At 38.6% G+C, this 23,521-nt stretch overlaps 1 protein-coding gene across 1 annotated transcript in view; it reads left to right on the top strand.

Moving 5' to 3' along the window:
* The first annotated feature begins 7,473 nt into the window (after positions 1-7,473).
* Positions 7,474-23,521, top strand: part of znf385d (zinc finger protein 385D) — a 152,811-nt gene continuing 136,763 nt past the window's right edge. The window contains exon 1 of the mRNA XM_033981402.2: positions 7,474-7,647. Within this exon, the coding sequence (XP_033837293.2) occupies positions 7,626-7,647 (22 nt within the window). The 5' untranslated portion in view covers positions 7,474-7,625. The remainder of the gene's footprint in view (positions 7,648-23,521) is intronic.

Below are 23,521 nucleotides of genomic sequence, written 5' to 3'. Positions count from 1 at the left end.
AGGAAAGAGAGGAGAGAGCATAGACCAGACATTTACTACGGCCTGGGGGCCACACATAGCCCTTTGGGCTTATTAAACCGGCCGCCGAATGTGGCCAAATTATATTAAAATGGAATAGGCTAAACCTTGTTCAATTTACCTGTTTAACAAGTTGTTGATCTTTTGGCACTTGATAAATCTGAACACTTGATAAAACAGTCGCATGAAGCTCATCGAGGTTAGAGCAGGTATAGAGGCCAATTTGGAGCCGAGTTCCATATTTGAAATTCTGACTGGGAGTGTCATAGCAACCAAAGAACCAATCAGGAGCGAGGCTGTTGAAGGTAACAACGCACCTGATAACAGCCCACACCACTGGTTTAGATGGGAGCAAGCACTTAGCAACTCTGTCAATCAAACCTATTGCTAATGCTAGTAAGTTCATTTCTTGATTTACAGACACAATAATTAAATAAAAAAGCCAACATTTTAAGATCAAACCGACGAGCTTGACAGCAGCATTGACAAAGAGAGGGACAGCAGTTTTTCAATAGAAAGGGAATTGGAGCCAGAGTCCGTGATCACTTCCTATTTGGAACGTGGCAGCTAGCAGGTTAGCTGTGTCCATTTATATATACTGTCTATGGGACAGAGAGAGCACAGAGAGAAAAGGGGAATCAAGAATAAACTAAGTATTCAGTCATAAAAAGTGGAGGAGAGACAAAGAGTAGAGAAGGAGAGACAGATGGGCAAATCAAAAGAACACGGGTGAGCCGGTGTGAGAATAAGAGAGAGAGGTGAAAGAAAGAGGGAGAAATAGACAAATCACGAGGAAAAAAAAGTGGTGAGCCAGCCAGAAGATGATAGTAGGATGAAGAAAGTCTTAGACAGAGCGAGGACGGGAGAGAGAGAGGACGAAAGATGGACAAATCAAGAAGAAAAAAGTGGTGAGCAAGCCAAAAGAGGAAAATAAGTCAGGGAGAGAAAGAGAGAGAGAGAGAGACTGGAGAAATTGAGAGCAAAAAGTTGCGAGCCAGCAAGGAGAAAGATGTGAGGGGTACAGGCAAATCAAAGAGGGAAGAAAGTGGTGAGCCAGCCAGGAGAGAGCTAATCATCAACAAGTACCACAGACTAAGACGGGACGAGAGAGACAGAGGGAAGAAATGTGCAAGAGAGGACAAGAAACGAGAGAGAGGGGAGCCGGAAGATGAAATGGAAGAAGGCCACAGGAAAGCAAGCTGACACTTAACACACAGAAGACGCTTTGGAGAAGGACAGGATTAACATTTCACTCCAGAATGACTGAACTGTGTCTGTGCAGAACTTTGAAATGAAGTTTATCAATCACTTCACGGACATTAGCAAGAGTCAGGCTGAGATGACACTCCACGGGTAACAGCCTAATATAAATTCTGCAGTATGTCCCCATAAACTTCCTGGAAAAAATCTCTGATAGTGGTCTGATAAGTGATAACGCCCAACGAAATGATCACAAACTTAATTGCATGGTTTACTTTTAAAATGCAAACATGAGTGCTTATGTGTTTAGTACTACAGTGGTCCCTCACTATATCGCAGAATGTGTTCAGACGAATTTACAAAAATGTTGGATCGCAGTGTGACTCTGAAGTGCTGTATGTTTGCAAGTTTTCTCCCCGACAAAACCCACAATGTCAATGAAACGTTCTGCACCCACAAAGGCGCCGACGAAGGTTTGAACTTTGAGAGTGTTTAAACGAGAGAGAAATGTGAGAAAATGTTAATGCTGCAAAACATATAGAATAATTGCAAAAAATAAAGCTGACTACTTCACGGATTTTGCCTATTGCGTGTTATTTTTAGAACGTGTCTCCAGCGATAAATGAGGGACCGCTGTACATCATTTTATTTTCAGATCCAGAAGTTCCTCACTGTTCCATCCAAGCATCACCATCTTGATCTCACATGCATCATCACGTAAGGCACATGTGTCAAACTCAAGGCCCGCAGGCCAAATGTGGCCCTTCACATCATTTTATGTGGCCCTCGACAGGGTAAATTAAAAGGTATGATGGTCTTAAAATGTCATATTTTTACAGCCATATTTTTCCATCTAGGCAAATATATAATTAATATTTGTAACTTGTTAATTAACAAGTTTAAAAAGTAGTTAGATTTATTTTACATCTGGCCCTTTGAGAACAGCCATTTTGCTGATGTGGCCCTCGGTGAAAATGTGTTTGACGCCCCCGATGTAAGGGATTACTAACATCATTTCTTTTTTATTAACAAAGTAACGTGACTAGTTATAACTGAAAACCAAAACAACCAAATACTGTGTTATGAAGGACTGTGCACGACGCCTCTGTGTGAAATGAGCTTCCAGAACAAAAAGTGTGATCAGTGTGAAAAATTCATGCTTTTTATGAGTTGGTTCCTGAGCTGTGTGCTTTATTTTTTCAAAGTAAGTAGTAATCTGAGTAGTTAGATTACTTTTACAAGGAGTTATCAGTAATCAATAATCAGATAAGCTTTGCAAAGTAACCTGACCAACACTGATGATCATTATATCTAAAAAAAAATGCTGTGTTTCAGGAGACATCACAACATTCTATAAACCAATCTTATTTAATACAGATGGGGGCAGCGGAAATTAACGCTAAAATACAGATTTCTATAGACGTACAGTGAGTTCTTGGGTCTAATCACTGCTACAAATGATCAAGTTCAACATTTGTGAATTTAAGTCATGGCAAAGTAATTAATAAGTCTCTTGCCCTCCGTCTGGGAGCATGACATCGTCCCATTCTAGTCGCTGAAAACCAGACGCACACCTCCTTCACACCTGTAACATTGCGTCCCTTGTCCCTGTCCCCCTTCCAGGCATTAAACTTTCATCAGTCTCCGACCACTGGCACTAAATAAATAAAGTTGTTTAGGGTTTTGAGGCGCGCGCAGTAACACGAGTTCCCAGTGGAAGGAATTATCGTCTCCTCGAGGGTGTGATGTTTCCGTGTCGAGGATCGGTAACGAAGCCTCTTGACCTGGATCGGGTGACACGTATTTGCGTCCAATTAGGAGTAGAAGAATTACACCCACTGAATAAGGACAGTAGCCGTGACCGCGCTAAAGCTAACGACAATGCTTAAGGAAATGACTGGCTTGTACGACGAGTGTGCGGTGTTGTCGCGAGGGAGCGTTTCCGTCGCTCGGACCTAGTAACCTCAAGTATCTGATGAACTTTGCATTATGCAGAAGGAACACGAAATGCGTCACTTTACACTAGTGAGCCGCAGATTTCTTTTCATTTGTACCAAAGTTACTACGCGGCACTGACGAATCCTACGTGTATCACTGATTTAGAAAATAAAATTGGAGAATGGAGTAAGTACAAAGCAGTGGGCTTATGCTGATAGCGGTGAAAATGGTAGTAAAATGGCATCTTAACAACAAGTGAGTAAAGTTTGCTCAGACTTGCATGAATCAGTCCAAATATGACTTCCGGTGAGTAAATGGTGAGGGGTCGATTGTGCATAATAGGTCTGCTTTAAGTTAGTTAAGTCTTTGTTGAAAGGGACAATGTACAGAGACCCTGAGCTCATAAAAACAGAGAGGTTCCGCACCAGATTATAATTAAATAGCTACTTTCCTGCGGCAGTCCCTGCAAATAAATGATACAATGCAATTACATTTAGTCAACAGTTCACAGTGTTCACTCTCGGACGCACACGCACACAAACATCACACACGGTACAACCAAGGAATCATGAGTTAGCTTCATCTTTTAAACAACTTTCTATCATTTCTACGTTTTCTATTCCATCAAGAAATTATTTTAAAATGATAACAGTTTTATTTATTTTTAAAGGTACAGTATTTAACTTAATGAACGTGGCACATTACCTGTATGATTCCACTGAAACAGAAAGTTAAAACCATACTTAGGAACATTCACCATGGAGACAGATATGTTTTATGCCATACTGTGGAATATTACAGTTGTCCCTCACTATATTGTAGTTCACCTTTTGTGGCCTTGCTGTTTTGCTGTTTTTAGTTTTACTTGTTTTTTTTGTTTTTTTTAATTGTTTTTTCACAGAGTATAAACGTGCAGTGTGTTCTGCGTCCTGATTGGCTGAGGGACTGTAGACCCTTGTCCATCAGTCTCCTCCGTGCCGTGTCTCCTGTTCAGTACAGAATGTGTTCAGACAAATTTACATAAATGTTGGATCGCAGTGTGACTCTGAAGTGCTGTAGGTTTGCAAGTTTTCTCCCCGACAAAACCCACAATGTCGATGAAACGTTCTGCACCGACAAAAGGCGCCTACGAAGGTTTGAAATTTGAGAGAGTTTAAACAAGAGAAATGTGAGAAAATGTTAATGCCTGTGTGAGAAAAGTGTATAAAGTGTGTGGTGAGGGGTTTTACAGTTGGAAAAAAATAGAATAATTGTAAAAAAAAATAAAGCTGACAACTTTGCAGATTTCGCCTATTGCGGGTTATTTTTAGAACGTAACGCCCGCGATAAACGAGGGACCACTGTATAGCCAAAGGAACAACATTTCCATGGAAACGAGCAGGAGCAGGCCTTCTTCTAGGCCAAATAAGAGTCAGGTTTGTGGAGATGCAAGCCCACAGTGGGGAGAGTAACCGCAACTTTTACCCAAATAAGGGTACTGTTACTTCAATAACAATATCAAGTAAGAGTATGCTGAGAGAAAAGTACGATTTCTTTAAAAAGCTACTCAAGTAAATGTACCTGAGTAAAGTTAACTGAGTCCTACCCACGTCTGCCTACAGTACGTTTGATGAGCTCATTCCAGCACTGACCCGTATTGAGAGCAGTGACATAGACGAACAAGAAAAATCAAATTAACTTGGAATATTTTGTAGCTAACAGCGAGAACAGCTCATTTGACCCGGGTCAAACGACTTCACATTTCCACTTCCTTCAAACGCTCCTAATAAGTGACTTTTAAAAGGGCTTACATTTTGCCGCTGGGAAAGTAGTGAGGAAGCAGCTGTACACACACGCCTCACACGAGAGTGACTGATCCAGAGGAAAGAGAGAGAAGAGAGAGACAGAGAGAAGAGAGAGACAGGGAGAGAGGGAGAGCACGGACCACTGCATGGCCCTAATCTGGGAACAAAACAGCGTGAAGCGAATTTTCATTTTTGGAGCATACAAATTTGAACATTTAATTTTGTGCATCACTTAGAACAGGTCACCAATATCACATCTTGATTAAAGAGGGGGTATTCTACAAAAAAATCGACTTTTTGGAGCTTTCTACCATGTTATAACGTTGTTCCCTCATCAAAAACTTGCCTGAAGAGGTTTTAGATGTCATCCGTGCATGTTTGAGTAATCTAGTGATCTCTCCTGGGCCATATTTGAACCCTCCTTATAATAGTAAGATTCAGTCCAAGGTTCAGATCACAAGCCGACGTCACTCATGCTCCCACAGGACAATTCTCCATAATATACAAAAACATGAAACAAAACTGTACACAGCAACTTCACAAACCTGATGACATGGGCAGGAGTTTCATTAGTGAAAAGCCGCCAATTGTAATCATAGACTGTATATATAAGTGAACAGAGCTAACCTGCTAGCCGCCCGTCCGGCCCGTCATTTTGGTCTTAAAAGGTTTGCATTAACCCGCTCTACATGATCCTGGTGTTTTTATTTCGCTCTTATGTCCGTAATTCAAGATATGAACATTAATAACAGACAAATCAGGCACCTTTTTCCCCCGAAGTCACTCCCAGCGGTGCAGGCGGGAATGGGCATTACCTCAACAGCCTCGCTCCAGATTGGCTCTTTGGTTGCTATGACACTCGCGGCCAGGATTCCAAATATGGAACTCGGCTCCAAATTCGCCCTTATAACCGCTCGCCTCGATAAGCTTCATTTGACTGGAGCCAAGCACCTGGAGCCTGACGTCACACTCACTTCGTCCACTTCTTTATATAGCCTATGATTATAAAGCAATAGCGCTCTGAAGGGGGAGTGACTTAGCGTGAGGAGCAAAGGTAGGGGAGAGTCAGAACGTCAATTGATTAAACGTGTGAATATGTTGTTTTCAGCGAATATAGCATTTTCAAAACTATAAAAGGTAACATGGTGATCTAAATATGTTATGTGTTAGCAATTAATACAATATAGAAGTAAATAGCCTTCATGACCCTATTCAAACTTTAATGGACCTATTATTGTTCTCTTTAGTTTCTTTTTGTTTGCTTTGGGTCTGAGGATGGAAGAAGTTGAAGTAAAAAAAAAAAAAAAGTAAAAGCCAGCTCTTTAAGATTGTAAAAAAAAGGATTTTATTTTATTTTTTTTCAAATTCAGCCATTTTTATTGCCAAAAATGTCTTGAAGAAGCAGTTGTTCACTACGCGTCACACGATACGTGAGTGAGTAAAACGTACAGCGAATCGACAGAGATCACTGGTGGACACGCATTTTATATATCTGAGGGGAGGGGCTAACTACACTGAAACTGTAAACAGCTATTGTCTCCAGTTTCAGCCTTAATGAACCTATTCAACCTTTAATGGCCCTACTATTGTTCTCTTTTGATTCTTTTTGTTTGCTTTTGGTGTAAGGATGAAAAAAGAAGTAGAAGTAAAAAATAAAAAAAAAAAAGTTAAAAACCCCTCTTTAAGGCTGTAAAAAAGATTGTGGGATTTTTTATTTATTTATTTATTTATTTTCAATTTTAGCTGTTTTTATTGTCAAAAATGTCTTGAAGAAGCAGTTGTTCACTACGCCTCACACGATACGCAAGTGAGTGAAACGGAGAGCAAAGAGAGGAGATAGACTTGACAGTTTACAGTTTCAGCCTTAACGGTGCTATTCAACCTTTAATGACCCTACTACTGTTCTCTTTCATTTCTTTTTGTTTGCTTTGAGTGTTAGGATGAAGAAACAAGTAGAAGTAAAAAGAAAAAGAAGTAAAAAACCCATCTTTAAAGCTGTAAAAAGATTGTGGGATATTTTTTTTTCAAATTCTGCCGTTTTTATTGCCGAAAATATCTTGAAGCAGTTGTTCACTACGCCTCACACGATACCCGAGCGAGTGAAACGGAGAGCGAAGAGACGGAGATTGCTGGTGGACACTGCCTTATATCTATCTGAAGAGAGGAGCTAACTACACTTGCCAGTTTACAGTTTCAGCCTTAAAGTGCTATTCAACCTTTAATGACCCTACTATTGTTCTCTTTAGTTTCTTTTTGTTTGGTTTGGGTGTTAGGATGAAAAAAAAGAAGTAAAAAACTCCTCTTTAAGGTTGTAAAAAAGATTGTGGTACATTTTTTTTTCAAATTCAGCTGTTTTTATTGCCAAAAATGTCTTGAAGAAGCAGTTGTTCACTACGCTTCACACGATACCCGAGCGAGTGAAACGGAGAGAGGGAGAGAGACAGAGAGAGAGAGAGAGAGAAAGAGAGGGAGGGACGAGGGGCTGAGGCGTGCAGAGACACAACAGCACAGCTCAGAGTGGACCTTACCTCTGACGGATACACACACACGCGCCGTAACGCAACCATAACGGAGGAGCGTACGGAGCGAGACATGCCCAGGCTGCTGCTGCTGCTTCTGCCCAGGCACGAGAGCTCTCCGGCAGGGTACACACGAGCCCCACACCCCCCCTCACCCTGAGCAGACATGGACAGCACTGTATTCTTTGGTGAGTAAAAAAAGCAAAACTGTTCATATGATTGGGATTCATGTGTGTTGGAGAGGGGCATAGTGATGGGATGGTGAATACATGTCCTGCAAAAATACATAAAAAAACCAAAACAACAAAACACAAAAACTAAATATATATTAGTCTCATATAGGGTTATCATGATGGAAAGGTTTGATTTTACTATTTAAATTTGTTGTTACTTCTTGGTGCTTTCTAGCTTTCTGACATTATATTGGTTAAAAAATCTAATTAAAAAATGTTTGTGTTTATTTATTTATTTTTACATAAGATCCATGCAATTTTATGATATTCAAAAAGAAGTCATATCCAAAGGTGGTTGTGTTGTTTGTTTTTGCTCGTCAGTTTGGTGTTGGTACTTTCTGACTGACAGAATGATTTTGGGATATTGTCTTTGCAAAAAGGCAGAGTTCAGATTTAGCAATTACTTTCATGCAAAAAAGTTGAAATGCTACAAAATTATTAACGTGATGTAATGTGATGTGTTTTAATGGTGCTAACAGTGCATTCTTAGCATGCTCCTCTTGCAAGATTATCTGCATGTTTGTCATGGTGTCAGCTTGTCTTAATGATTCAGAGAATCAGAGTGAAAATAGGGAGTTAAAATACATTGTTAAAATATAGAGTTTAAATACAGAGTTAAATAGAGAGTTAGAATATAATTAAAATATAGAGTTAAACTAGAGAGAAAAACTAGAGAGTTAAAGTAGAGGGTTAAAATGCAGTTAAAATAGAGAGTTAAAATAGAGAATCAAATAGAGTTAGAGTTAGAAATAGAGTGAAATAGAGTTAGAATAGAATTAAAATATAGAGTTTAACTAGAGAGATAAAATACAGTTGAAATAGAGAGTTAAAATAGCTTAACATTTTCACCATTACATTTCAGAGCAATTTTAGTAAACACTTAATCCACCCTTTAAATCAAATAAATTAAATTAATTTACAGTTGAATTATTATTAGTATTATTATTATTATTATTATTATTATTATTATTATTATTATTATTATTATTATTGTTGTTATTATTGTTATTATTATTATTATTATTTTATTTTTTATATATTTTTATTATATTTTTATTATATTTTTTTCTATATTTTTTTATTTAATATTTCCATTTTATGTTATTGTTTGGACAGATCGACGTGAATATTTGACTGACTCTTTCTACTTTACACACTTCTTTACATCTGTTCTTCCTGTCCTTCCTTGTCCAACCATAATTTAAACCGTAGCTTCCACGTGACATTTATGACCCAGTAAAAAGGGGTCATCTCTGTGAGGGTCAGTGTATATGGAGATTATGGTTAGAGATGTTAGCGGAGATCAGTCTGCGATGCTAACGTGTTGTGACTTGTGCTGGAGCATGGAGCACTGCATGGCCCTGATCTGGGAACAGAACAGTGAGAGACACATTTTCAGGTTTGTAATATAGAAATTGAACTTACAAATTTAAACATTACACTTTTCGCATCACTGATATCAAACCAAACAACACGTCTTTATATAAACACATTATTTCTTAGTACTTTTTAGTTTTTGCATGAATTTCTGCGCAGGCGTATTCTTGTGAGTGCAGTTTGGGCCAGATAGAGTCAGAGTCAGAGTTTTTGCCACGCCCCCTTGTTAGCAGGACATGCCTTTAGTCCACAAAAATGCATTTAGTCAACTACAGCTCTTCGCCTGGAACGTTCCGTAGTATGGCATTAAACTTATCCGTCTTGTGATTATCCAATTACAGGTGCTTTCCTTTGAAAACACCAGATTTTGTGCATTATCCAACATTTTGTCCTTCCAAGTAACTTTACATCATAAAACACATGTTACGTCCCAACAGTTACTCTTTAAGTGCACTTTTTGACTCTTACTTGAGTAATTTCATGGATCACTTGTACTTCTACTTGAGTAATATTATTTTGAAGTAAAGTTAGTCTCATTTCAGTACAGCACCACCACTGTCAGAAGGACCATGATCAGAAAGAAATGAGATGATTTGTCTTGTTTACATGTCATTTTAATGGGCTAATAGCTATAATTAATCATAAATAATAATAATTTGATAATAATCTGATGCATGAAACCACAGCCAGAGACGTTTTAATGTTTTAGATAAACTTATAAGGATAGGATCACTTAGGGTAGACTAATTTTTCCCATAATGTCCCATGTTCTCATCATGCCTTCTGCATTTGACCCAACCTCAAACCAGTCCCAGTCCCAAGAATAAAATCCAAAATTCACTCAAAAAACTAAGTATGTGATTAAGTGATGTGCAAGTTGCGAATCCTTATACACTAAAAGGTACATTGAAAGAGTGAAAGAGCAAACGCTTACAAATATCTTGGGTTTTGCTAAATGAAAACTTATCCTTTAAAATACTTATCTCAGAATTATGTAACAGTTTGAAGTCAAAATCATCACTTTCATCTTATATCCCGTTGAATTACAGAATAGAAATCGCTGGAGTGTCCTTTCTTTCTGTACTGGATTATGGAGATATAATCTACATACAGACTTCAGCCTCTACTTTGGAAACCTTTAGATCCACTCTTTCACTCAGTCTTTCGTTTCATAACAGGTGATGAATTTAAAAACTGTCGGAAGAGAACAACACTGTAAAAGATCACGTGATTGTTTGAATCTAAGGAACTGAGATGGGGAAAATAAAGCTTTTGACTGGCTTTTGGTTTTGCTTCCCAACAATGGAACGCATTTCAAGGACATGTAAAACTGGATACTTTGTTGCCACTAATGCACTTTGATAAACACTTATACTCACACCTGCTCCTGTTTTTAATGTTGTAAATGGAGTTGTGTGCGTGTTTGTTTTGTTAGTTGTTGGTTTGAGTGCTCTCTCATCGGGCTCTCGTCGTAGAAATAAAGATGGTGCTGGTGGATTTGAGGATTGTACTGTATGTTTTATGTAGATGTGAGTAAAGGAGTATCCAGAAGAAACCCTCCCACGCACAGTGATAACACGCAAACGCTTTTACTCCCTTCATTCAACACAACTACGTACAATACGCACAATATTTACAGTTACATTAAAAGTGCACTGAGTAACTTTACTGGTGTGGGGTCCACTACCATCTTGTCTCCATGGAATCTTATCTTATCTTTCTTATATTTATTCAATTACAGGTGTTTTTATTGCTTAAATCCTTGAAAAAATGCATTCGTATTGTAGGCGAAGGTCACCTCTCCACAGATCTGACCTGTAACTTGCTCTGATGGTTGTCCCCGTGGAGATAAATGAGTGAAATGTTAAACCGTGGAACATTCTAGGCAAAGCAATAACAATTCTAAGCAAGCAGATGAGCGACACTCCACCAGAAAAGTGACGCATTGCACCTTTAAGGCACGTTTTTGGAAGTGTGGAAGAGAATGCAAAAAGATGTTAGCTCGGAGGAAGAAAGAGAAGAATACAAAAAGACAAACAAAACAAAAAGCGTGTAAGTGGGATGTAATGCAAACGCAATACAAAATGGCACATGGTAATGATAAGTTACTAGTGTCACAGTCAAGTTAAGTATTTTAGCATTAACGCTACTTTAAAGGCCAAAATATCGATACATATTGTGATAATTGCTTTAGTGATACAGTATCAATATCGTGGTCTTGCAGGTATCAATATGTCAACATGAGGAATTTTATATTCATTTCTCAAAACTAAGTCATCATAGCGTTACAGTTTTATTGTTTCGACAAAGTAAACTTGTTTTTGTGATTAAGGCGACATTCAGCTGCCCAAAGCGTTTCACATAAAAGTCATCAAAATATATATATGTACAGGTAACACGATACTTAAACAAAGAACAATAAAACACTGATATATCCCGTCTAGCTAGTATTAAATACCAGGGAGGAGAGGTGGGTTTTCAGTCTAGTCTCAAACTGTGTTAAAAACTGAGAGAATCTGACAGGCAGAGGGCGCTGTTCCATAGAGGGCGCTGTTCCATAGACGTTATATTCCGTAAACAGAAACATCATGGTTTATCAAAGAAATACAGGTGAAAAACAGAACTAGTTCATTTTAAACAGTTTGCAGTGGTTCAAAGTTGTTCCTCACTTACCTTATGCATTCAGAACATCCTAATTATTCACCACAATGAGTTGCTAAGCTTGTTTCACATGTTTCAGAGATCAGATTCTCAGACAGTAAAGCGTTTTGTTATTAGTTGCTGGCCGGACTGCAGTAAAACACAAAACATTTTCCTCAAATACACAGAAAAATCAGGCATAGGCACTTTAATTTCTTTCAAAATAACATTGAATATAACGGGATGACGCCATATTGTTATATTGTCAGCTTTGTATCGTGTCGTGTGTGAAACGGTGAGGGACACGTTGACTCCAGCCCTGTTCCTTAGACACTCAATCTGTTCTAATAGGGCCCCTCACAGGAGCAGACAGGATCCTCCATTATTTACACGTAAGGTAGAAGTCTTGTTTTATTCACTGAAGAAACCAAATCTTTGCTAAAACGCTCCAATCCAACTTAACTCCTGGTGGTTTTACAAAAGCTACTTCTTAATTATGAGACATTATTCACTATTTCAGTGCTGGAGATGAATACAATAGAGTCACGTTAGGTTTTGGATGCTGGTAAATAACAGAACCGGGAAGTATTTATGTTTCACTCTAAAGGTTTTAAGATGACACCCAGATTTTTTTCTCATATTGTTGAGGAAAACATGTCGTGCTTCAGTATACAGATGTTTTTTACGCTGTTCTTGAGGTCAGAATATGTCAGCTGTGTACACGGGCGGCACCAGATATTTTTGGCGGGAGGAGCTAAGGATTTCAGTGTGGGTGCTCACTTAACGTGTTCATTTAGAGCTTTTTAACAATGGAACATACCACCACCCAGTACCAAACATGTTTAAATGTAGTTAGCGATTTATAAACTTAATATAGAATTTATTTATTTATTTTAATTCAAGACTCATTTTGTACACTCTGGCTGCCGTTTGAACATTTTTTGCCGAGATTAGATAGATTAGATGTTATGAAAATGGAGTAAAAATATTTGGGGGGAGCTACGGGGGAGCACCGGCCGTTCTAGGCAAGGCTACTGCCCCCTCAAGCCCCCACCTAGTCAAATCAAATCAAATCAAATCAAACTTTATTTATAGAGCACTTTTCATACAACAAAAGTAACACAAAGTGCTTTACAAAGCATTAAAATCAGTCCCACCCACCAAACCCACCCAGCCACCCGACAGCCCAACAACCCAACCCCAACACATCAGTGATCATAACCAAACAACCCCCCACCCCAACACACACTCCCACCCCCCACCTCAACACATGTTAAAATACCTCAGTTTCATTTAAAATATGTTTAAGTGGAACAGGCTGGATAAAGATGAACCAGATGAGAGAGCGCCACCAGAGGAACCATCTGCACCAGGAACAGGGTCACCCACAGCCACAGGACACCAGCCCAGGGCCCAGAGAAGAGATGAGGTCAAGACCAAACCTCCAGGGCCCACGAGCCAGGGCCCAGCAGCCACAGCCAACCACAGCTCCCGGTGCAGAGGGCTCCTCAGAGGAAACACTGGCAAATCTAAAATGATTAAAAATAATAAAATAAGTCAAAACTAATAAATAAGTCAATAAATAATAAAATAATCAATAAATAATAAAATAAGTCAAAACTAAACAAGTAAATAAAACATAAGTAAAATATAAACACACTAGCCAGCCTAAATAAGACTAAATAAATAGAGAAGTAAACTAAAATGATAAATACTAATCAAAAGCTATGCTAAAAAGATGGTGCCGCCCCTGACTCTGTACTGTCCACATTTAATCAGAAAGGCTTTTATTGTTCGATAATCAGGAAGTAGGTGTTAGCATGCTAGTTATTGTTAGCTTTACTGTGACGGCGAAACCCCAATCTATGGTCTCTGAAATTTCAAACTGAAATTGGGGTCTTCTGAATGCATATGGTAAGAGAGGAATAACGTTGGTTCTGTTTTTCACCTTCATAAAACAGTAAAAATCTGGTACAGAGCCTTCAAGTAGTTATTTAAATATTTTTGACTCATTTTTCCTTCCTTTTTCGTCCTTGCTATGGTCATAAATCTCTGATATCCCTTGTATTCTTATTGTAGTAGTATAGTATAGTACAGTGTAGTAGTATTCATAGTCCTAAATCATGACCAGGGGAGCAGTAGCGTAAGGTGCCTTGGCTGAATCCAAAACTGCTGAGCTCGTCACGGTACAGTTCGCTCATCACTCATTCAACGGACTATTTATATCGCCATAGAGCGACGTTCATGAAATGCAACACCTCCGATCTTGTGCGTAAGTTCACTCAAGACTCTGTACCTGATTTTAACTGTCTTAAACATGAAAATCAAGTTTGTAGTGGTCCAAAGTTATTCATCACTTTTTATGCTTCTTTTGCATTCCGAGCATTCTAGTTATTCACAGAGATGAGTTTATAAGTGCTTTTCACAACCGTAAGGGTAAGGCTGAAAATGAATATAAAATAGTCTTATACATGCATCTTGTGTCAACTTTTGGAACCATAGATTTATTTTTTGTATTAAAAATGTCCCATATGATGTTTAATTTGACCTTTTGAAACACTAAACACACGAGAAATGGCACATAGTTTATTACTTAAAGAGACGGTATTTTACTTCTATGGGGGACTAACTGCATACACATAACACACATAACATATTTAGATCACCAAGTTACCTTTTATTGTTTTAAAAATACTATATTCATCTTTATGCTCCATGCTAAGCCACTCCCCCTTCAGAGCGCTATCACAACACAATCACCGTGCATCCCGCTAAAGAAACTACTGCACATCGCGTCAAGTTTGTGAAGTTGCTGTGTACAGTTTTGTGTCATGCTTTTGTGTATTTATAGAGAATTGTCGTGTGGGAGCGTGGGTGACCGAGGCTTGTGGGCGGAGCTTTGTACAGAATCTTACAGCTAAACGTAAGGATAGAATAGGACCTGGGAGAGATCGCTAAAATACTCAAACATGCATGGATGACATCTAAAACCGACATGTTTTTGATGAGGGAACAATGTTATAACATGGTAAAAAGCTCCATAAAGTCTATTTTGCATAATACCCTTTAAAGGTGCACTGTGTAACTTTTCTGATGGGCAGTCCTCTATCTGTATGTCTCCTTCGATAGGTTATTTCTTGGCCTGGAATGTTGCACAGTACGGCATTTTACTTACCTATCTTGTGATAAGCGACAGGGTCTAGCGCAGCCATCTGCTTGTCTCCATGGAGATAGATAAGATAAATGCCATACGGTGTAACATGGGGCATTGAGAGGGTGACGCAGTTTTTACCAGACCGTATGGACATGGAATATTGTGTTGTTTACAGAGGACATATATTAAAGTTAAAATAATACATGCTAACTTGCTAACATGCCAATCATCCAGTTTCAAGTGATTTCAGTTTGATTAATGATTTTTTTCCTTGTCATTTATCTTAAACTAAAACACTGATAACAGTTCATGTTAATGTGATCCTGCAGAGTTATTTTCCCAGAATGTGTGAGTGCTCGTGCTCGTCTGTTTGTGCAGCGAGTAAAGCACTTATTATTGATCGCATTAACTGACATCTCCCTTAATGTACTCGTGACGCAGCAAATTTGTTTTATCTACAAAGCAGCCGGCCATGTTATGTTTAGTATGCTAGCTACACTGTGCTACAGGAATATCTAGTTCACATGACTTCACTTCGGAATAATAATCATGAGTTTTGACTAGTTTAGTGGATAGCAAAAGAAAAAGTAAATTCTGTCAACTGGACAAAAAGTTTTTAATGTAAGTTCTGGTCAGATTGTTGGTGGATTCTGTCTTATATCTATCTGAAGGGAGGAGCTCACTACACTGAAACTAACCTGTTGTTTACAATTTTTCTTTGTTGGCTAGGTCTTTCACACATATTAGCATAAAGGCTATTACTATTGACAAAACTGCTTTGTTTGTGGCTCGGCAATGTGGTCTACGCCATTCTGTGTAGTGAAGACGGCAACAAGCGTTTTATTGGAGAAACAAAACAGAACTTCATGAAAAAATGTACCAACGCCATCGCAAGAGCACTTCAGGACCACAATCAGCTGTTCATCTGCGTCTCAAAGCAACTAACCGCTCCTTTGAAGATAGTGAGGTAGTTAAAGTGAGGGCGTTAAAGAGGCCGTTTTTGTTAGGAAAAAACAATCCATCTCTGGACAGGAATTTAGGCATAAATTATCCTCTATTTATATCTGCATCCTCAGACCTAAATTAGAACAATAGTGCTAGCCAGTATGCTAATATGTGTGAGAGCACCCATTAAGGGCCTGAACGATTATTCAAAATATGACCTAGCTAACAAACAGAAAGTGTAAATAGCTGTTTACAGTCTCAGTGTAGTTAGCTCCTCTCTTCAGACAGATATAAGGCAGTGTCCACCAGTAATCTGACCAGAACTGAAGAAACAGCTTGGATGAGCAGGAAATGATTTATTTTTTGTTTTGCTATGGGATGACCGAGGGATTGCACAGACATCTTTCCTAGTTTAATGGAATTTTACAGATAAATCAAACGAAAAACATTTTGAGAAGTATAAATTTCAGAAAAATGAAAATTGTTGACTCAACCTAAAGATTTAAAGGCACCACACACCAGATTTTTTTTATTTTTTTTTGTCTTTAAAATGTGAAAAAGGTTATTCCTGGGAAAAAAGTCAGTTTTGAACAATGCAGCCTTTAAAAGGTCCCATATTACACAAAATTGATTCTTGTGAGCTTTAAGTCATGTTATAATGTTACTTCCTCAAAAACAGACCTGGAGTTGTGTTTTGTTTCACTCACACATGTCTGTTTACATCTCCTAAGCTCAAAATGTTCTGTTCCACCTTGTGATGTCATGAAGGGGGAATTTTCAAGTTAACAGCGCCGTTTACCTCCAGTTCAGTAGAAATTGGCAACATCAGGGCTGAAATCATTGAAAATGATTCTAGTGAAGGAGTATAGAGTTTAAAAACACAGTGGAGCACTTCCTGTATTACCACATGACATCACAAGGTGGAACAGAGTGTTTTCTGTTTGAGAGAAAAACTCTAATTATACAGGGTTTGTGTGAATGAAACAAAACGAAAGTAGCAGAAAGTAGCGTAATATGGCGCGTTTAGCCTGGCCACTGAGGCTTAAGTATTTGATAAGAACCGTTGTTGTGACTCTTTGTGTGAGCACTGGGGTTCTTGTTTACATCGACTTGGATTTGTTGCGTTCTGGTGCCAAAAATTCATGTCGTAATAATTATCCAATCAGAGCTCTTTAAGAGGCGCCACTCTGACCAGTGCTATTACTGAAGTAAGAGCTTTGTTTATCTGAAGAAGCATTAAATCAGTTTAGTCTTCAAAGCAGTTTACGTAATTATCTTATTGAAAATGTGAAAAACAAAACTATTGAGACGCATGTCAAATGAGCAGAAGGTTCCATATGCTTAAAATGCAGCTGTGTAATTTGTTTTTGTTTTTTTTTTTGTCCATGTCAAAGTTTTATTGACCATTATGCAAACTCAACACAGAAAACTGGGCGGTACCTGGACGACTAAAGGGAGTGAGGGCTTGGAGTTATAAGGAACAGTGTGATTGGTCGAACAGGTATCTACACTTCAAACTCCCCCTCCCGAGTGTTTGTAATCAGAAACACCTGGTTGCAATCTGGGCAGTCCTCAATAATGTCACCAAGTACTTGAAATTACAGAGACCACTGAAGGCAACACAAACTTAGATTTAGACATTTTTGACCACAAAGCTGCAAAATGACCTAGTTTGAACTAAACCTGCCCAAAACTAACTGTAAGTAATGCTATAATGCTAGTTTAGTAGAGGAAAAAAAAGGGGATTTGGTGTTTAGTTCCACTTTAAACATGCTACGTATAGTTCCTTTATGTCGAAGCTGAGTGGAAGTAATCACTTGTCTTGCTTCCTCAACGCCTCAGTGTGTCCTCCGAGTCCAGTGTGACTGTGTGAATGGAGCAGGACGGAGGCTTAGCTGCGTTAAAGCCCCAGTGGCCTCCTCAAGGGCTACTCTCACGGCTGGCTTGCGCTGCAGACGCAATCATTACACCGACCGCTTTCCACCGCCGTCCAGGGTCGCATTTCTACACCACGGATTAGAAGCATCTCCAGTCAACCAACGTGTAAGGAGAGAGACGGAGAGAGCGATAGAGGGGGCATATAAAGGACAGAGACAGAGAACGAGGGATGAGTAAGCTGTCATAACGAGCGGCGGGGAGGGCTACGAGATAAATCGCAGTCAAATCGAAAATCGCAATTAGCAAATCGCAAAGGCAGCAGTTTTTGAAGTACTATCATTTCCTCTACAAACAACAATCTATCTTGTTCTGCATAAACACAGCTAACTCTGTAGATTAGGTCTGTACAAACACGATCTGAAATGTGATCCTTGTATTAGTTTGTCAGTTTATATTTCAGTCTTTTTGTAAATTCTTCTGGACGGGTTTAAAATGTCAACTTTGAACAGCTGCAAAACATATAGAATAATTGTAAAAAATAAAGGTGATACTTCGCCGATTTCGCCTACTGCGGGTTATTTTTAGAACATAACGAGGGACCACTGTAATGTTACTTCAAAATAATATTCTTCAGGTAAAAGTATAAAGTACTGGTCCAAAAAATCAGTCAAATAAGCATAAAAAAGCATTTGGGGAAACTACAACGCAATTTCGTCTTGTAGAGCCTACGGTTATTACAATACTAAGATAAATGAGGAAAAGACTCGATACTCAATACTGATTCCGATTCCCACGATGATAAGAAGTCGTCCAGGCAGGTTCCATAGTGGTCCTTTCTTTACTGTGACATCATGCTGGGGTGTTCTACGTGTATCACTATGGCGGAATATTCAGAGTTACCATGGCGACACATTAGCAAACACTGACGAAACATTTTAATATAGTCTGAAAAGTCAAGAATAAAACACACAAAAAAGGATTTAAACACAAACACATTTTCAGGAGCCTGTGATCAATCCGAGCGTTCATGGTCCTGTTTAGGAGTTTGATTTTCAACAAAAACAGTGAGAGTGACTAACTGTTGGCTGATGCTCGCTACCTTGTGACTGTAATTTTATGTGAAAGTGAGTTGTTTAACAGCACAAATCAGCTCACTTGTTGTAGTTCCACCTAAATCAGTTCTTCATGGTCAGATTGTGTTAAAATAAAGCTCAGATTAAAGTCCAATAAAGCCCCAGACAGAGCAGAGCCTACAATTAGCATCACACCCACAGGGAATGTTCATGACATTAGCTGCGAAGTATCAATACTAGTCTGTGTGTCTTATACTTGTTCTGATATGGCTCAAGATCATTCGAAAGCTGTGGAGGAAAGGTTCATTTCTCGCCTGTGAATGCCACTTTTTAGTCTTGATGCTTGTTCAAATGAGTAACTAGTTTCGATACTAGTTTTAGTATCGATAAGTATCTGATTTTTGATAGTTCTGTAAAGCAGCGGTGCAAGAAACACAAACGTTCAAATCATTTCATATTGTCAACATAAAGGTTTTGTCACTTGTAGACTTACTCACAGTGGGAAGAGGAACCAAAACGTCTACTTGAGGACAATTTCAGTAAATAAATACTCAAGTGGAAGTAACCTGAGTACTCCCCAGCTCTGTTCAGCGCGGGGTGAGATCAGGAGGATGACTGACTGATATAAATATGCACAGAGATTACAGGATAACACATGTTCAACTGAAGTTTTACACCGAACTGCCAAAGCGGTATCAATCATTTACGGCGGTATCGCAATAAGATTTTCAGCTTACTCAAGATACGATCACGTTTGAACAAGATAAGAACCAAGTTATTACAAGAAGAAAATTACCATGTTAGAAGATAAGACGCAGACTGTTTACCAAAAGTATGCACTATATTTCTTTGTGATAATGATTTATGCGTATTATCTCGCCTATGTGATCAGTTGGTATCTTAAAGCTGGACTAAAGACCTAAACTCCGCCCACAACCGCATTTCATAGAGCTCTTAAACTGGGCAGCACCTGGAGGACTATACATAAAAGAGTGAGGGGAGAGGAAAGATGGGGTGTGGAGGTAAAAGGAACAGTGTGATTCGTCTAACAGGTGTCCGCTATCCAGACTCCGCCCCTGCAGCCAGGTGTTTGTAATAAGAAACACCTAATAAGGCAAGGCAAGGCAAGTTTATTTGTATAGCACAATTCGTACACAAGGCAATTCAAAGTGCTTTACAGAATAAGAAAGACATTAAAATCACCCAATCTGCAGCTCTCTCACCCACTCGTTTTCACCCTTTAAAAACTCTCTCTCTCGCACTCTTTAAACACCGTCTTGCTCAGTTTAAGAACTTTCCCATTACTTTACAAAAAACTTTCCTGTCACTTCTCAAATACTTTCCTGTCACGTTACTATGTCTAATAAAAGTCCATTAGGGTAGTGCTGTGTGATGTCATGTAGTTCTTGGATTTATAATGGCCACTGGCAGGAGCACACAGCACACTCACAGTTTGTTTTTGTTTTTTTAACCAGAGAGCTGCAAATGTACCTAGTTTGTACGAAAATGGTTATAAAAGACTAGGATCAGTAGACAATGCTATTAAAACGCTGTATAAATAGCAAAAAATAAATAAATAAATGAAATAATACATAATAATAATCTTTGGTTCACTTTAAATAAATCGTTACCTTGTTATTGTCACTACACTAAAAGCATAATCATTCTCGCTTGGAATCCCGAATACACACTTCTCCAATACTTTACGAACATGTGCTTGATTGACAGGTGGATTAGCCAATCAGCGACGCACACGGTCCGTCCGTATCAAAACAAATATGGCTGCTTACGAGGAAAAAAGAAAGAGTAAATATGGTGGATTTCTGCCGAATCAATGAATGAAGGACTAAACTCTGTGAATCTGACGTGAGAGAAGTTTGAAGTTTGTTCAAAATGATGAGCGCCTTCGTTTCCCACGTGTCCCTGAAATACACAAATCTGATTGGAGGATACTGTCTGAATCTGTCTCGAGAAGCGATGGAGGGAGTAGGGACCAGACTGACGTCCCTCTGCATAAAAAAACACAGGGATATCATTCAGAACATGCCAGGAAATAATCATTCTCTATCTGTAGTAAATACAACTGTTTAAAAGCTTGGCTGTCCTCGAGTCTCCTGGTAATGGACCGTTTCTTTGTATTTGAGCAAAATGTGCAAGCAGCTCGAGGTCAAAAAATGTCCGCTGTTTACCGTTTGCATCTAATTATAAAGCATTTTACTGCCCGTGCGAGCTTAACACGCTAGTTGTTATTAGAAAACCTCTGCTCTGGCCTCTCGAAGTTGTGAAAAGCGCTTATAAACTCATCGCTGTGAATAATTAGGATGCTCAGAATGCGTAGGTAAGTGAGGAATAACTTTGGACCACTGTAAACCATTTAAAATGAACTAGTTTAGTGCTTCACATTGTTAAAACGTTAAGAAAATCAGGTACGGCGCCTTTGAGCTCTTATTACAAGCGTGATCAGTTATAAAATCCGTCCTTACCTTGTTATTGATAGCGCATTTGTGGAGCTACTAAAAGCTTTCTCTGTGGAACAATTGGTCTCCTGCACTGAACAAACTTAACACAGGAAACTAATTAAGTGTCTTCTGCTTCCACTCTGCGTCCTCACGTAGTCTCCTGGTAATGGACAATTAGCAGAATCCTCATTTATTTTCCAGGACCGGCTGTAGACTGCAGACCAACATCAGAGCGCCATTATGCTAGCGCTGGCTTTAGCGTACGGCCAAGCTTTTTGAAAATGAAAAGATACAAGCGGCCCAATTTGACAAAAATACGCACAAAAAATAAGAACGTTTTGTGAAGCTTTGAAAAGAGCTAATTACACGCACGTATTTTTGATCATGTTTTCAAAATCAACGTCACTTAGGGTTGTCAAAAGTATCAAAAATCAGATACTTATCGATACTGAAACTAGTATCGAAGCTAGATACTCGTTTGAAGAACTATCGATACCAAAAAAGTCACATTCACAGCACCGAAATGAACCTTTCCTTTTCTTGAAGTGTATTTTTCACAAGTATAAGACACATAGACTCGTATTCACCCATGGACCACTATGAACCTACCGGACGACTGAGGGATCACACAGATACAAGGACACATGGGAATATGAAAGAAAGTACTATGATTTAATGTTGAAAATCACATTCTATTGTCTAAAGAGTGTTTTTTATCATGATCAGAATCGGTATTGAGTATCGATTCTATTTGAAGTTGTAGTTGTTATAGAGTAAATTGTAGTAGCCTGCGAGTTGTAAAAAGAGACACGAGGCTGGAGTTCTAACGCTGGAAAACGCATGAACCTTCAAGACGCCGTGATCGTGTTGTCCAGTCCAGTCTAGTACACTCCATTCCGGCTATGCTTCTCTTGTAGGGAGTATTATACCTCTAATGATAACAACTCTAAGACAACTGTATACTTCTAATACGATGACTGAGGGATTACGCGGACATCTACACTGCTAAGATAACCGACTGAGCTGGCCGTGAGAGCCTCAGTTCAGCAAATAAATGGATTTTCTTGAACACTTTGTATCGAAATCTAATTTGAAACAGCCAACTGAGCTTAACAACTTAAAACCTTTACAACCTGCGTTACAGCCATTACTTTTAACATTAAACAGAACTTCTAAAATGTTTACGACTGAAAAAATAGAGTGTAAAGTTGTTGGTTAGAGCTCAGTGAAAATCCCAATTGCAGTTTTAGCGAGTTAAACTAAAGTCATTACGTAACTTTTTCTGGTGGAGATGTTTGTCTGGAATGTTCCACACTTTGAGATTGACATTACATATCAATCTCCATGCAGACGAGCAGGAGGCACCACCCAGCCACGTTACAGGTCAGATCTCTGCTCATAGAAAGAATGCATGTTTTAAAGGTGCATTATGTAACTTGTCTCCATGGAAACATTATTGCCTTGCCTGGAATAAACATCAGATTGTGCCCCCTCACCGTAAGATCATCTGAAGCAAAAGAAACGGGAAATAGCTGAATAAATGCTAAACAAGAGGAACTTTCCAGGCAAAGCAAGAAATATAAATATAAAAAAGAAAAGTTACAGAGTAGATCTTTAAGTATTATTATTATTATTATTATTATTATTATTTTATTTGATTAGATTTTATGTTATGTTATTTTATTTTAATTTATTTATGATTTTTTTTCCCCATTTTTTTCCTCATAATGTAAAATATTTCAGGCAAAGTAATAACATGGGACAACCAACAGAAGTGGCAGATCCGCCATCAGAAAAGTTACATAGTGCACCTTTAAATGAAGGAAAAAAACAAAAACAAAAAACAATTACATGAATTATCCTCATAATCTACTCAGAAATGTAGTTTGCCTCAGAGAAAACCTGTTGTGCTTTTGTTTGCTTTATAGTTATAATCTATGACACCCGGGAATCATTATGTTATAATCTGGACATTTTAAATCGCAATATTCATCTAAAGTGACTTAATAAAAGAAACAAGTCCACAACTCTTGAAAACGGCAGAATAAAAAAGATTAAAGATTACCCAAACATGAATCACTCCAAATACAACAAGAGAGTAAACGAGAATGAACCAAAATAACGGGTGATTTATCGAAGCGTGAGCACTTGTATTCCACAGAACCTCTTCAAACATTTCTAAGTGTTTGTTTGACGGTGTGGCGGCGGCCATATGTCTCCCATCCCTGTGATTTATATCCAGAGCTGCGTTGTAAAAATTCACCCGTGTGACCCCTGACCTTTTCAGACCAGGAACTCAAAGT

This window comes from Periophthalmus magnuspinnatus, chromosome 16, assembly GCF_009829125.3.
Source record: "Periophthalmus magnuspinnatus isolate fPerMag1 chromosome 16, fPerMag1.2.pri, whole genome shotgun sequence".
Taxonomy (NCBI): domain Eukaryota; kingdom Metazoa; phylum Chordata; class Actinopteri; order Gobiiformes; family Gobiidae; genus Periophthalmus; species Periophthalmus magnuspinnatus.
Note: the sequence above shows the minus strand (reverse complement) of the source record. Positions and strands in the feature narration are given on the sequence as shown.